Raw genomic sequence first — 16508 nt, forward strand, 5'->3', positions numbered from 1 at the left:
CAATTATATATCACCGATGTTGTAAAAAAGAGACAAAGAAGAAATTAACCCAAACAAAACTTACCCTACTAGACACCGATATAAGATACACTAAATGTGTAAAATTCTTCGAAGTCATCTTCAATCGGTCTTTATACTGGACAGATCACTTCAGTAAAAATTGCAAATCTGTCAATTAACGTATTGCTTTTCTTAGACGCATTGGAGGCACCAATAAAGGATGCCCGGCCAGTGGCATTTCAACTATTTACAAAGCTTGTATTATACCACTCATTGAATATGGATGCATGGTCACGTGCAACATGTCCAATGACCTCATGCAAAAATTAGAAACTACAATATCGAGTACTTCGAATAGGATATTGTTTACCAAGGCTACTTAGATTCACTACGGACTTTACCTAAACTTAATGAAAGAATCCAGAATTTAGCCGAAAGATATTATCAAACAGCTAGCACAAGAAACACTCTAACAAAACAATTCTCAACCTTAGCCGAAACGCCCAACACATGGCGCACCCACCAATCTCCTTATTATATACTTGTAGTATGTAGAGTAGTAACCAATTTTTAACCAAAAGCGTACTGACCATTTATACTCTTAATTTTCATTTCAGATACATAGCTCAGGCGCTCTCCGGATAGATCGAATCCGAGGAGTGAAATTGGGTTTTACCGTTTCCCCACACCAGATCCTACGCCGCCCTGAAAGACCTTAAGTCCTATATCGGTCGTTGATCTTTGTGATAGTCTAGTCGGTGCGTGCTGTCGGTTTTCCGCTGCATCTTGCTTTCTGCTGTGCAGAACCACAGTTTGTTTGTTAATACATGTATTAGTAATGTGCATGAGTGTTTACACGTGTGAATATGCACGTGTTTTTTTTTGGGGGGGGGTTCATGTCGTTCAACCTAATATCTCACGAGTGGGGTGAAGATTAAGTAAATTTCTGAGCCGCCCCGGTTGATTCTGACCCACAGCTCTGGCTAGGGGCTGGTTAGATCTTAAACAGAAATACCTGCCATGCTTTCTCTCTCTCATCTGCTGTAGATAAAGCTAGAGAGAAATAGTGACCCCTCCATGAGGGAGGTTTTAAACAAAAGTGAACATTACTTAGTGTATCGTATTGGGGAAGGCCTTTCCTTTGCATACATTGTCTGGTCGCTATTTGTTTACGTTTTTTACCCTTTTCAAATATGGGGCGTAACAATACCAAGTGTATTTATATTTTACAATCGCTGGTTCTCGCGAATATAGAAAAGCAACTTGCAATGTACTTGTTTGCACTATGGTTTTCAAGCATCATTGTGCTTCTAATGTAACAAAAAATTTGGAGAGACACCATAAAACAAAATTTAAAATCTAGTAAGAAGCCGCGAGGCTTCAACGATCAAAAGATCACTCCAACAAGATGAGAAGGCTCAAGACCACAGTGAGACCAAGCGCACAAAAAATATTCTTGTTTTTTTTTACCAATAATAAATATTACAATGGACGTAAAAACGTTTAATGGTGATATAATTGAATTAGTAACTCTAAATGAGAGACCTTATTATGCAGTAGAGGACAGTGGTTTATGTAAAATAATCGATCCAATTAAAATGGCACTTAAGAATGGACCGGAAGAAAATTTCGACCTTAGTCGATGATAAAGTTGCAAAATTGCGAAGATCTGTAAAACAGAACGTTTTTACTGAAAATTGGCATCGCATCTCGTCTGGATATATATGTGACTCTCTTTAAATAAGAACGTCATCTGCTACAAACTTTTCTTCAGCTCGTTCGGTTAAAAAAATCGAAGAAATAGTTATAAATGTGTTATCGAAGTACAATTTAAGTATAAATCAAGTGTATTATATCACTACTGATAATGTTAGAAACATGGTTAAGCTGTAGAATTGAATTCCGATGAAGGAAATGAGACTGCTAGTGATATAAGTGAACTAGATGATATTGAACTAGGCAATGTTTAATTTTTACATTTCTGTTAAATGTGCTACTCACTTTGCAACTTGCAATAAAAGATACTTTAAATGGAGGAATGTGTGCAAGTACTATATTTATGGCGCGAAAACTGTATAAAAAGTTGCCAACTCTAGCTATAATGAATATTTTAAGGACAAAAATATCATATGCCTATCGTAGACGCGTTGATGCTCAACATATGATGTGATTTTCCGTTTAATGGAACTCCAACCGTTTATTGAAATAACTGGAATGGACTTAAAAAATTCTCTTCAATCGTGAGAGAAATTACAAAAAATTATGCACTTATTATAAACAGCTAAAAAGAAAAAAACAAAAAACAATACAGTTACAAGAAGAAAATTTAACTCCGAGGGACTTCTACAAGGTGTAGTTTCTTTGCAAAAGTGAAGTATCCAAAATAAAATGTCTGCTGGCTCATAATATCGTAGAAGCAATGAATGCGAGGGAAAAGAAACTTCTTAAAAATGAAGTAATATTAGCATCGTTATATCTAGATGCTAGATTTAGTGTTATGTTATCTTAAGCGGAACAGGAACGAGCCGTAAATCATTTGATTAAACTTAACTTCGAAATCTTAAAAGCATATGGCATCCAGTACATCAGAGGATGAGCTGTAGAAAATGGGTAGAAGGGCTGCAAGAAAAACTAGAGCACTCCAAAAAAGGATATCTCTTCGGTTCTAAAAGACTGCGAATACTGAAAGAATTCCAGCAGACAGCATTTTTAGAATGCTCCCAAATAAACATTTTTACCGAAAACATTGAAAATATCTCAGTTACTCATTTTAATTTCAGCTCGTAAGCTTATGTTATATAACGCTTGTATTTTTTATATAATAAAAGAATTGCATTAGAAACTCCTTTTTACTATTCCTATTTTAGAACTTGATATGTTTGTAAAACTGTGAATTAAAAAAGTATTAAAGAGTTTAAATACAATAAGAAAATCAAATAAATAAGCACCGGAAACAATGAGTGGTTTCCGCTAAATACATTGTTTCTATCCAGGTTGGTTTTAAATTATATTTATAGAGATTGTAATCGGACAAAAACAAAAAGAAGAGAAAATAGGAGGAGGCAGACTCAGTGCTTCGTCCCCCAGAAAGAGAGAAGAGACGAAATAGGAGACGAAAAAAGATAAAGCTGCCAAAGTCTGGCACTTAGATTAAATATGTATATATATATATAACTCATGTATAGAGATGGAAAAGTTATGTTATCTTTCAAAACTAGATGTGAATGCAAATATATAACAAGGTCACAAGTTACCAAAATAGTGCATACCGCCACAGAATAAATTAATAACCATTTTAACGAAATATGAAAAACTGAATTGAATTTAAAACTGAAATAAAAAAAATAAACTTGAATCGAAACTGAAATCCTTATTTTTCAAATTTTAAACCGAAATCGAAAACTTCAATTTTTTTCACTTTCCCATCTATGATTAATACACATAGTGTATATTAAAATATGCCTAAAAACACACTGAGGCTGATACAAGATAAACATAATATTTAATATTCTAAATGACCATAAATGACAGTAACTGAACTATCACAATATTATACTATCATTTGTGTTTTGATACAGTTACTACAGTTGATGCAACAAAAATATATACATGTAGGTAAAATCCAAATAAACCAGAACTTCTCTACTTAGATTCATAGCAATCTAATTCATGTTTTGTGATGATTAAAACGCGTTATATAGTACTGTGCAAAAGTGTTAGGACAAGACAATATTTTATTATTTTCTTTCTTGTAATGGGACTAATACTTCCATGGTATTACAGAATGTAAATTTCTACATTATGTCAGTGCTTCACTAATCTCTATTGACGACCGAAAGAACGAGAATGAGAGTACTTATTACTGTTTAGAATTCCCATACACTTGTACCAAGGGCATGACATAAAGATTCTGCTTGAATCAGCTTGCATTTTAATTCAGAGTCTGAAATAACTGCAATGGTATCCCATGCAGTTTCGTAACTATATAGAAAGAAGCTAGCAAAACTAGCATACTGGTACATAAATAAATAAAGCTTGATTAAAAAAAAAAAACAGCAACAGTGTTTAGTACTATATATGTTAAGTTTTGTTCTCATGCCACGGCCCAAAAAGGATAGTGAATTTTCAGTATAGCAGAGAGTTAGCATAAAACATCTGCATGATGCTGATTGGTCTTTACGACAAATTGCTGCAGACTTGTGAGACTGAGACAATTAAATTATAAAATAGGAAAGAAAGAAACTAACATGAAATAAACGACCGTGTACCAAATTACAGAAAAGTGTCCAGATCTAAAGCATGAAGAAGACTCGAAGAGAAGAGAATATTTAGTCTTCGATCTCCAAATACTGTCAAGAGACTAAAATTTGCTAAAAAGCACTAAAACTGGACTGTTGATGATTGGAAAGGGATTCCAAGGACTGGATTGTGTGAACAATTATGAAAGATGTAATATTCAGACAAATATATATTTTCTACCTGCTTTAGTTACATAGGATTTTTTTTATTCAGAAACAAACAAAAAAGATATTGCAGTTACATATAGCAGCTCGTTTAAAGGATTAGTGACTGTAATACTCTTTGCTGGCCAAGTTGACATTGTCTAAATGTTGCAGCTGACCAACACATAAACTTATGCGATTTCTGTTTCGTAACTTTTTTTCATCACTTTTTCTGAACATTACAACTAATCAATGTTGTGAGAGAACAAAGACAACGAGGTGACGTTATTGACTGTCCAAAGAAATCGAGTTTACCTGTTGAATTCATATTTTCTTAAACTAATCTATACATAATATTCTTTGAGTAAAGGCTTACTTTAATATAATTATCTTTAGTTCGTAATTTGATGTAACAGAAATATATATATATAAGTGAAATCCAATAAAACCAGAACTTTTTATTAGCTAATAGCAACATATTTCATATTTCGTGATGTTTAAGGACACGTTATACGCTTGTGTGTTGTACAGGCTATGTACACATTATACTTAGAAACACACAAGTAGTTAGAAACTATCCATGTAATGAAAATCTCTTGGTACGACTATTTTCTGACTCATGGATTTTAACCAGGGACAGATCTAAGCTTAAATACCTAGTCAGTTAAAAAGGAGGGGAGGCAGACTCTATTCATACCAATACTATAAATCAAAGAAAGCAAATAAGGGTCCAGCTTAAAAATGGGCAAGTTGAGCTTCAGCTGACTGCTAAATTCATCTCTGGTCTTAACCCTGAATTCCTAATAATTGCTTTAACTAATATGTCGTATACAGTGTCAGGGTGATCAACAAATTAATGTTCTCTCACTAATAGCGAAAGTCTATTGACATTACTGAGTAACGAGCCCAGTAAATGACGTTTAACAAAGTTGTAATATTGCAACTTATAGTCATGCCTTCTAGTTTGAAAGTTCATTAGCTATTTCAGTGAAAGATGGTCAACTTTCCAGTTAGTTAAATACCTCTTTGGGTTGTGGGTCAGAGCATGCTCTGACAAAGGAACAGTAAGGCGCTCCTTCCCTCCGATAGCCCATGGGAGGGAGGTCCTTGGGCATGACCGAGTACCCATTTAGCCCCCCGTGTCAGGGTTACGATGAAGTCATGGAAGGCAGGTGGTGGATGAGTGCGAGACAACTGACACAGTGTCATTAATGGCGCAACACTCAATCTGGCCAGGCAGATGACTCCAATCTAAGGAACAATGGCTGGGCAGAACGGTCCTGTATGGACACTGCTCCTATAGCAAGTAATTGCTACCTACTATAGGTACCATTTTTCAAAGCAAAACCTATGGCAAGCCAAACTAAAAATATGTCAGATAACAGCGTGAATGGGGTTTCCAGAACTTCGGGAAACTCCTTGATCGGTAGGGGAAGTCATGTGCGACAGGTGACACCAGACCGTCATTAAGCGACTGTCAGCAATAGAAAAAAACTAAGAATTGGAACTTGGAATGTTCGAGCAATGCTGCAAAAAGGTAGATTGGAGAACATTAAAGAAGAAATGAGAAGAATGAAGACGAACATACTCGGACTTTCGGAGGTGAGATGGAAAGGAGCAGGCAGTATAACATTAGATGAGTTCACGATTCTATACTCAGGAGGTGATGACCATCAAAGAGGGGTTGGCATAATATTGGATGTAGAATGTGCAAAGGCCCTGAAAGGTTTCTGGTGTGTCAACGACAGAGCCATGGTTCTGAAACTTAGTGGAAAACCATTTGACATCGGCATTATTCAAACTTACGCTCCAACTGCAGACAAGGTCATGACAGAAATTGAAAGATTTTGTGAAGACATTGAAGAGGCAATGAAACAGCTAAAATCACAAGATATTAAGATCATTATGGGAGACTTCAATGCAAAGGTTGGAAAGAATAAAATAGACAAAACAGTGGGACCATTTGGAATCGGAGAGCTAAATGAAAGAGGAGAGAGACTTGTTGATTGGTGCAAAGAGCATGATATTGCTGTAATGAATACTTGGTTCAAGAATCATCCAAGAAGATGTTGGACATGGAAAAGCCCTGGAGACAGAGTGAGAAACCAAATTGACTTTATCTTGATGCAAAAACGATACCGTAACTCCATAACATCATGCAAATCTATGCCAGGCGCAGACTGCAGCAGTGATCACATCCCAGTCGTAGCAACCATGGTAGTCAAACTGAAAAAGTTAAAGAAATCCAAAAAAGATCCAAGACTACAACTGAACCTTCTAGAAGAAGACGAAGAGCTGAAGAAGAAATACACCGTATGTGTGAAGAATAAATTTGATATCCTTGGCAGTTTGAATACTGCTGAAGAAAAATGGCAAAAAATGAAGGAAAGCATCCACGAAGCTGTTGAAGAACATATTCCTACTACCAGAAAAAGAGTAAACAAAAAATGGATTACTTCAGAAATCCTTAATCTAATGGAGGAGAGAAGGAAAGCCAAACCTAATAAGGAAAAATACCAAAAAATTAAATAGACTTGTGAAGAAAAAATGCAACGTTGCCAAGGAAGAATGGATTAACACCCAGTGTACAGAGATTGAAAATAACAAGGTAAAAGACAGCAAATATATGCATAAGAAAATTAGTAAAGTGACAGGAAAGACTCCATCAGCAAAAACAGGATGCTTAAAATTTAAGAATGGAGAAATTTTGATGGATAAAAAAGATATACTTAACAGATGGTCAGAATACATTGGGGAACTATATAACGACAACAGAAGCCCAACCCCACACATAGAAATAGACACAGAAGGCTTTCCAATTATGCCTGATGAAGTGGAACATGCAATGAAGAAGATACATAAAGGCAAAGCAGCTGGTCCAGACGACATACCAATTGAACTTTTATTAGCCCTAAAAGAAGTGGGAATCCAGGAAGTGACAAAACTACTGAACGCTATTTATGACACGGGTGAAATACCGGAAGACTTTAAAAAATCAGTCTTTATTGCATTGCCGAAAAAGCCCGGAACAACTGACTGTGAACAGCACAGGATAATTAGTCTAATGAGTCATCTTACCAAGGTTCTTTTAAGAGTGCTCATGTCTAGGATGATATATGTTCTAAGATTTCTGATACTCAGTTTGGATTTATAGCCGATAAAGGCACTAAAAATGCAATTTTCGCTCTAAACATGCTCATAGAAAGATCACTGGACCAGTTGAAAGAGGGGTGAGGCAGGGATGTGTATTTTCACCAAATCTTTTTAACTTATACAGCGAAATAATCTTACGAAACATCAATGAGCATCAGGGAGTCAAAGTAGGCGGATACAATATCAACAACTTGCGCTACGCTGATGACACAGTCCTCATTGCGGACTCCGAACGAAATCTACAGACTTTCTTCACAACAACAGTAGACGAAAGTGAAGAAAAAGGCTTGCAGTTAAATGCAAAGAAAACAGAGTGCATGATTATCTCAAAACAATCAATTACACCCACATGCAGCATAACCGGCAAGAACGTGAGAATAAAATAAGTCGAAAGCTTCAAATATCTTGGATATACTATAACATCAAATGCAAAGAGTGACACAGAAATAAAGAAAAGAATTGCAATATCCAAGGATACTTTCAATAAAATGAAGTTCATATTCACAAACAGGAACATAACAAATGTCACTAAAATTAACACCTTGAAATCATATGTATGGTCTGTTCTCTTATATGGCTGTGAGAGCTGGACACTGAACAAAGATACAGAGAAGAGATTAGAAGCTGCTGAAATGTGGTTCCTTAGAAGGATGCTAAAAATATCATGGACTGAAAGAAAAACAAATGTGGAAGTCATGGAGCTGGCAGGATACAAAAGGTCCCTCATGAAAAATATAAGAAAGAGACAAATGGAATTTCTAGGACACACCTGTAGGAAGAATGGAATAGAGAAACAGATGCTATGTGGAAAAATAGAAGGGAGGAAAAGCAGAGGGTGTCAAAGAACTAAATATATCGACAGCCTCAATAACTATGTCACCAAGAACTCAATGAGCAACATCGAGTTGATAAGGAGGATTGACAACAGAGAAGTCTGGCATGCCATGGTCGTCGATGTTTGCCGCAGATTTGACACATGAAGAAGAAGAAATACCTCTCTATGAAAAGTTCATACTAATTACCTCGTTTCATTTATGGGAAGGGCCAGCTATAGTACTTTCTCTGCCTTTTTAACCGAGCATCCTACACCATACAGTGTTTACACAAGTGATCAATATTTCGATGTAAATGCAGTCATTAGAACTACTATTTTACATCATCACAGGTAACATCTTGGTGGCTTTCAGTATTTGCATCTTACAAGGTCTGAAAGAGGCTATTATCTTCATTTAGGCTGAAACCATATTTTTGTGATTTACATCAAGAATACATCACACTTTTCAGCACCTGTATCTGCTTTTACAAGTGTCATAGATTACATTTGTTCATATTATGCTCTTTACTTTCTTTCATGGCAAAAACTGCTCACGCCAAATCTGTATTCTTCAGTTTTTCTTCCTGATGCTCCTGAAATATTAATTGTTTTAAACAAACATTAATAGATTATCCTATTGCATTGTTCAGAATCACTGATGTAATAGCTTTAACTTACACATGGTGTGCAGTGTCAGGAAATTCAACAAATGGATGGTTTCTCACCATAAAATGAAAGTCTGTTGGCATTATTGTATAATAAGCATAGCAAATGATGTATAATCTTGCAACGTGCAATTATTCTTTCCAAAAGTTTAAACAGTGACGGCGCCAGGATATTTTCGTTGGGGGGCTGAGGTAAACTGTGGAGGGGCTTCCCAAAATTCCATCAATATGAAGTATAGATGGTAAATTATAATAATGTAAATACCAAGGTACATTTCAGAAAGGTGTGTTATTTTGAACTGCGTTTTCAATGCAGTTTTCATTGAAAACTCATGCTCTGATTAATAATTCATTATTACAAATTAGAAATAATCTGTTTATGAAAATATGCGTATATGTGAAAGAGGAAGCGCACCTAAATTCCACCCAAGGTAATACATAATAATAAAGAAAATCAAGATTAGCTTAGATTGAACATTTAATATACCATTAAGAGTAAAGCTACAAATCAAAAGAAATATAACATAAAGACATAGTTTACATAGCAGAAACGAATTATCCCATGTGAAGTTAATACACTCTGAGGAAAAGAAAGGTCACTATCAGGTTGTGTTTATAGTCAATATTACTTCAAAACAATGCTCCTGTTCTGGTGATTGGCAGCAAATGTGTCTATAACAGTATCAATATCGAGTTGTTTTGCTCTCCTGGAGTTTACTGATATAACAGCAAGGTTACTGGTGCGGTTGTTACCACTGCTGTTGCACAAGTATATTTTGAGAAGCTTCAGACATGAGAAACTTCTCTCACAGGCAGCTGAAGTAACAGGCAGGGTTACAGCGATGCATACAAGTTTGTGGAGATCCATGAAGGCATCCTTGTATGGCTCCAGCATGGCTGCAAGCTCCAATGGTGTGGATACTTCCTGCCCCTTGTCTTTCTTCCTGGCAATTAGCCGGTTCAACTGGTGGACCTCCACTGCGAGGTCATCCTCTGCCACACCATAGTTTGTTAAATTGCAGTTGACCTTCACAGAAAGGCTGGTTTCTTCATAAGTTCACATTATTCATATAGGCCAAACTGTGATTGTGATATTGTACTTATTATCATAAGTGTGACAAGCACCTGTTACAATAATGTAACTACAACATTACATTAAATTAGGCACTTCTAAATAGCCCAATGACAATTTCAAAATTCATTTTAGAATTGTTTAGAAATATTATTTGGTCAGTTAAAATGTAAGGTTATTATCTAATCACAAGTGTAACACTAATAGGATTGTAAGTCACAATTTTAAGTGTATGCCACAATCATCAGTACAATTTTAGATGGCTGATACACAATGCAAAATGATCTCACAGAAGACACAACACCGGCTAAATGCTTCATAGTTTTGACCTATACACAATACACTTATACATGCATGCTATGTTTTAATTTTCAATAAAAGATAAATGAAATTAATGAGTAAATACCTGTGAAACCTTTGGTTTATCAAGTAAAATCCCTGATGATCTGTTGTAACTTGAAATCAACGTGGTTGTCTAATCTTCGTCAAAGCTCAAGATAGAATGGCATTACACAGAGAGCGGCAATACAGTGCATGTGTTTCAGTACATTCAATACGTTGCTATGGGACGCATGACACATACTTCTGTCTTAATGAAGACGTTGAGTTCTACAGATCTATGTCTCTTTGATGTTAATTGTTAAGCAATAACGACGATTGTGTTTTCCATATTTTATGAATATATGTAGGTAACAATATTGGGGGCGGCTGAAGGCGGCTCAAGCCCCCCAAGCCCCTCACCCTGGGCGCCGCCACTGAGTTTAAAGTTCATGGGTCATTTTAACAATTCATGGTAAACTTTCTATGGCACAAGTAGTGACACTAATAGTTGATAGAAACTATGACTGCAAGGATTTCTTTCTTCAGAATGCAGTATCTATGTTCAGGAGCTGTTAATATATGACTAGCATATGCATTCATATCTGGCACTCCATCCTGTAATTGTGACAATATTATTTCAATTTCACGATCACTAACATTAGTATCCAATAACAACTGACAATATTATCATGGATATGTCAACACCAGAAATTCGATTAAAGCAGAGAGTAGAAACTTAAATGCTTGCTCACAGTGTTTAGTCCATTTATTACTGTATTTAGCTTTCATGAGAGCATATTAATGTTAAGCAATTTGAAAAATTGGCTACAAAACTTTAATAATATGACAAAAATCCCCAAAAACTGTGGATGTATTGCTTGCATCAAACAATTACCTGCTTGAAATGTCTTAAGAAATGGTTCAGGTTTCTTTTATCATATCCTTGAATACCATAGAAAAAATCTCTCTATCCTCCTTGACAGAGATTTGTGGTGGTAATAACATCCTACTTAAGTAATGGAAATGAGCAGGTGTTTCATAAAGAAACTCAAAATATACCTGAACTACACTCCAGTGGAAAGCTAGATAACTATAATAATAATTAAAGAAAAAAAAAGGAACACCATTTCACAACTTACATGAGATATTCCTTTCACAACATAGCTATTTGCATTTTATGATCTTTATAGAGTTATAACTGGAATTACATATCGGGTTTATATCATACGAGTCCTCGACTAGTAATCTACGGGTTCGAATCTCCGTTACCGAACATGCTGGCCCTTTCAGTCGTGATAGCTAATCCAACTACAGCAATACCTCGCACAGTGCAGCTTCAATCAGTACGGGATTCACTATAATGTGGTTTATAATTTGTGACTGATGATTCAATTAGTGCAAAATGATTCACTGTAATGCGGCTATATTTATATACGTATAAGTCCTTGGGTCCTTTTTATTATGCTGACATTTTTCTACAACTTTCTAGAATGATCTCTACGAATTTGCATCACCCGCTTATTCCAGATCTTTCTGCAAGCCTATACAATGCGCATGCGCATTTCTATACTGTACAATATATATCTAAGCATCACTTGCTTCTAGCATCAGCCTAAGTTTATCATTTTCTTCTCAAGCACGTTTGTATCCTTTTTGCGATAATTTTACAGAGGTCCCTTTATTATGAGTGAAAAAAGTGTGTTGATACCAAGTCAAAGAAATGTAAATGTCTGACATTAGAACAGAAACTTAAAGTCATCAAATGCCATAAAGAAAGCGCTTCGTTTGCCAAACATACACGAGGCAATGGAATAAATGAATCATTTGTAAGAAGAATTGTAAAAGAAAAGAATCAGTACAAAGAGTATTGAATGGCTACCAACTCTTTTGCCTCGAAAATAATCGTAAAGCAAAGGTGCTCTCTAACGGTAAATATGGAACGTCTGATATCAATATAGATAGAAGACTGTAATCAGAAGCGAATTCCTTTAAGTCAAATGGAAATTCAAACGAAAGCTATGAGTCTTTTAAACTCCCTTAAAAAAGAAAGTAACGGAAGAAAACGATGGAGAAGGAGCAAATAATGAAACATTTCCGACAAGCCGTGGTTGATTCTTTCGTTTAAAAATACCTCCGGGATTCATAATGTTCGCATTGTAGGCGAAAGTTGAAGTGCAGGCAAAGATGTTGCTGAAATTTTTCTAATGAATTTATAGAAATTATTGAAAAAAGTGGGTACAAAGATAACCTTACTTTTAATATTAATGAAACAGGTTTATTTTTAAAACAAAATGCCTTCTAGAACTTTTCTATCAGAAAATGAAAAAACTCAGCAAGGTTATAAGGTGTCAAAAGATCGTTTGACACTTTTGTTAGGCGGAAATGCACCTGGTGATTTTAAATTAAAATCTATGCTTGTGTATCGTGCTGAAACGCCCCGAGCATTTAGCAGCTGTGCAGAGAAGACTCTCCCAGTTGTTTGGTCACGAAAACTTTGTTTGAAGACTGGTTAAAAAGTTATTTTTGTCCTGCAGTTGAACGTTGCTGCAAAGAAAACAACTTGGGCTTTAAAGCTTTGTTGTTATTAAATAATGCACCAGGCCATCCAACGGGACTTTGTGACTTTAATGAAAATGTCAAAATTCATTTTCTTAAACTTAATACAACATCTTTACTTTATTACTTGAGGCGAGCTTTTTCTCAAGCAATAAAGGCTACAACTGGAGAAGCTGCACTATCTTTGACTGAATTCTGGAAAAAATTACAACATGAGAAATGCCACGAAAACATCAACGAAACGTGGCTTGAAGTTAGCGAAGGTAATACAAGAGCAGTATGGAAGCATGTTTTGCCTCATTGCACAAGCGATTCCTGCAGCTTTTAGTCGATATTAGGGATGTTTTCGAAGACATCGTCAAAATCGGATACAATCATGGATTCGAGTCTTTGAAAGTAGCTAATGTCATAAAGTGCATTGACGCACATTCTCAAGCTCTCGACAATGATACGCTCCTTAACTTGGACCAAGATCGGAAATGTGAGAAAGAAAAAAGAAAGTTCGGAGTGTAGTGAAGAGCGGGAAAAAGAATTTCACTTTCAGGAACTTGAAAAAAAGTGTTAAGAACTGTGGAAACTGCTTCAATCTTAATTATGAATCACGATCCAGACATTGAGTGCAGCATTAGTGGCCGACGAGCGTTAGAAAATGCCATTCGAAATTACCGAGAATTCCACGAACAAAAGAAGAAAAAGAAAATGGTGCAACTTAGTGTAGATAGATTTTTTTTAATCAGTAAAATTTTACAGTTTTCATTTTTCAAAATAAAATTTTCATTGTTTTAATTTTTCAAAATAAAGTTTATCAATTAATTTCGTTTTTATATTACCTAACCACTATTTGTGTTTATTTTTTTCTTACTAATCAAACTTAATTATTTCTACAATGAGGAAATTCCTTATGATACCCATATATCATTATTTTACCTATCGAAACTATTCCCCGTTCAGTGCTGGTTCAATCAATGCTGTAGTTTTTCTAATGCATTAACCGCAGTGTGCGAGGCATTTCTGGATTCATTGGCAAAAAGAGTAGATCAAGAGTTGGCAGACGGTGATGATGATTAGTTAGCTGCCTTCTCTGTAGTGTATCACTGGTAAATTATGGGCGCTTAGCTTTGCGTGAAATTCAAACCAAACCTGAACAACTCTGTACGATTCTATAAAACTGTCACTACGATGTTTAGCAGAAAATTGAAGCATAGGTTTCAGTGCTACTCATTTACGTTTTAACTTTTACTGTTAAATTTTAATGAGGTTATTTGTTGTCATTATCTTTTAATGAGAAGGTAATAAGCATTCCTATTTAGCAGGTGGCGCGGCTTTGAATATCGGGCGGTAAAGTGAACTGTGTAGAAGTATTCTTACTTTTAAATACTTTTGGTATAAATATTAGATTGGGTAATATTTTTATTTTTCCAATAAATATAAGGAAAATAATTCTACAGAATGACACAATGCATTGTTATCCAAGGTGAGTGAATTTGCAAGAAAATATATTTTAATTATTGACTTACTGGTTGGTAACAATAACTAGAATTGACGATCTCGCAATTTCTTCACCACGCACTTCTTAAGTTTGAAGTAACTTGTTCTGTTCAATTTGTTAACGGGTATTGAAGTAATTGAATTTATTCTCCAGTGCAGTGTAATATAAGTGTGTTTAGAAATAAACACTAGCTTGTCTGTAGTAATAATAGTAGTGGGTAATAAAACATTATATTAATACTACTGCCTTGCTTAAGACACTGGAATTGTCAGTATTGTGACTATTTTACTCTACTACTACTATAAGATTACCAAATCCAAACTAAAATATAGTCTATGACATGAATGTTTATTCAGTAAACATCATGCATCATCATATAAAGTAGCTATATTTAACAAAATACAGCTTTGCCTAAGGACATGTCTGGGCCACAAATGTAAGAGGTAAATTAAAAGTGTGTATGTGTGTGGGAGGGGTAAGGTAATTTTTATCAACGAAGTAAGGGAATATGCACCAATTATATCTAAGTCAAGCTCTGGAAGTTCTTTGTTTCTATGCTAAATTTTATGCATTCTTTTGCTTTTCCTGAGAGTATCTTTCCTAATTTTGATGTATTTTTACTGAGACAGATTGAAAATTGTGAGTAAAAGCTTAATGTTTTGTTGATTGATTAATTTGATTCTTGAAATTAAGTCAGAATTAAACAACAAAGTACTACTGAACTTGAACTCATAATTTAGGTTTTAGAATTCAATTGAAACTTTCACACTCAATTATGTAATTTTAAAATTTATTCCAGGCTTCCAAAATATATATAATACAAGAAAATAAAAAGGCAGCAGAAGGCATCTTGGTCCACTGGGGTCATCCTCTAGCCAATTTCTTTCTTCAACTCAGTTTGAACGTAGACCAAAACATCCATTTTTTTGTCCAACAAAGTTTTGAGAATTAAAAATACTCAAAGATTTTCAAATGTTTTACATTGGAAACTCACTTATCTCAAAGCCTAAGAACTTTCAGTTTGTGGCTTCTTCTTCTAATGCATTATAGGAAAAAGCATGCTCTTTCATTGTCTTATGGTGTACATTTGTTACAGTACCAAATTGTGAATGGATGGATGGAAGAGATAAAAAATTGTTTCATGATAGAAAGGAATGGAAAGCCAGTTTACATGAAGTATATGGACATTTCTCTAAAACATTTGAATAGCTTCTTGGATGATAGTATTTTGGTAATGCTACTGAAAATTTTTTATTCCTTAATTATAAATTTCATAGTATAAGTTATGGAAAATCAAAGTGGCCTTTTGGTTCATAAAAGATCCTCATTCTTAAACTCACACAAACAAGAAACTAGATCCACAAAACATTCATCAGTTTTTCTTGAAAGTTATGTAAAGTTTCATCCTTTTCTACTTGAGATGGCAGATTACACCACAGATTTACCACCCTAATGGAGAAATAAAAGTATCTAAAATGGAAAGATGTCTTTCCATACAGTAAATTTATAACTTCTTGCCATTCTATTGTCAGAGTTTAATACAAACAAGTTTGTTACATCAGCCTTATTAATTCTCTTAATAATTTTGAATATTTAAATTAGTTCACTTTTAATCATTTTCTTTTTAAGAGGGAAAATGTTATAAATCTCAACATTTGGGAATGAATTACTTTCCAAGGCTTTAAATGAAAAATTATTATTGATATGTTTAGAGTAATAGATTGCTAGTTGAACTGAAAAGACAGTTTTCAGGATAACGATGAATTGTATATTATAGATGAGTTCCACATAAGCAGCCAGGCTAAAGAATTAAGTTTAAAGATACTGTAAATTAATTTTGCATAGTAGTGAGAAAGATTTATGAATTGGGAATAAACAAGTTAATGGAATTAGGATGTCGTCCAGTGTCCTCATTCTTACATTTACATCACCACGTCCACTTGCCACCATCCAGGCAGGTTATCTTAATTGCAAATTACATACATTCCAAACCCTG

General features: G+C 34.8%; 2 protein-coding genes across 5 annotated transcripts in view; both read left to right on the forward strand.

Annotated features, from left to right (window-relative positions):
• The first annotated feature begins 7068 nt into the window (after positions 1-7068).
• On the forward strand, positions 7069-7596 carry LOC143251662 (uncharacterized). The gene has a single exon (XM_076502920.1). It carries the CDS (start codon positions 7069-7071, stop codon positions 7594-7596), a length of 528 nt encoding a protein of 175 aa, XP_076359035.1.
• A 6458-nt stretch (positions 7597-14054) lies between these two features.
• LOC143252974 (tubulin epsilon chain-like) overlaps positions 14055-16508 on the forward strand; it is a 103089-nt gene continuing 100635 nt past the window's right edge. For 2 of the 4 annotated variants that reach the window (XM_076505940.1, XM_076505943.1), the window contains exon 1: positions 14056-14497. In XM_076505940.1, the coding sequence (XP_076362055.1) occupies positions 14473-14497 (25 nt within the window). In that variant the 5' untranslated portion in view covers positions 14056-14472. Of the gene's footprint in view, positions 14498-15311; positions 15744-16508 lie in introns of all 4 variants that reach the window. The other 2 variants (XM_076505941.1, XM_076505942.1) reach the window with 2 other exon arrangements.

The sequence above is a fragment of the Tachypleus tridentatus genome, chromosome 6 (genome assembly GCF_004210375.1).
Source record: "Tachypleus tridentatus isolate NWPU-2018 chromosome 6, ASM421037v1, whole genome shotgun sequence".
NCBI lineage: Eukaryota > Metazoa > Arthropoda > Merostomata > Xiphosura > Limulidae > Tachypleus > Tachypleus tridentatus.

What these genes read in the sequence shown, in the direction of transcription:
- LOC143251662 (XM_076502920.1), top strand. Translation starts at nt 7,069, where the DNA reads ATGCATAAGAAAATTAGTAAAGTGACAGGAAAGACTCCATCAGCAAAA.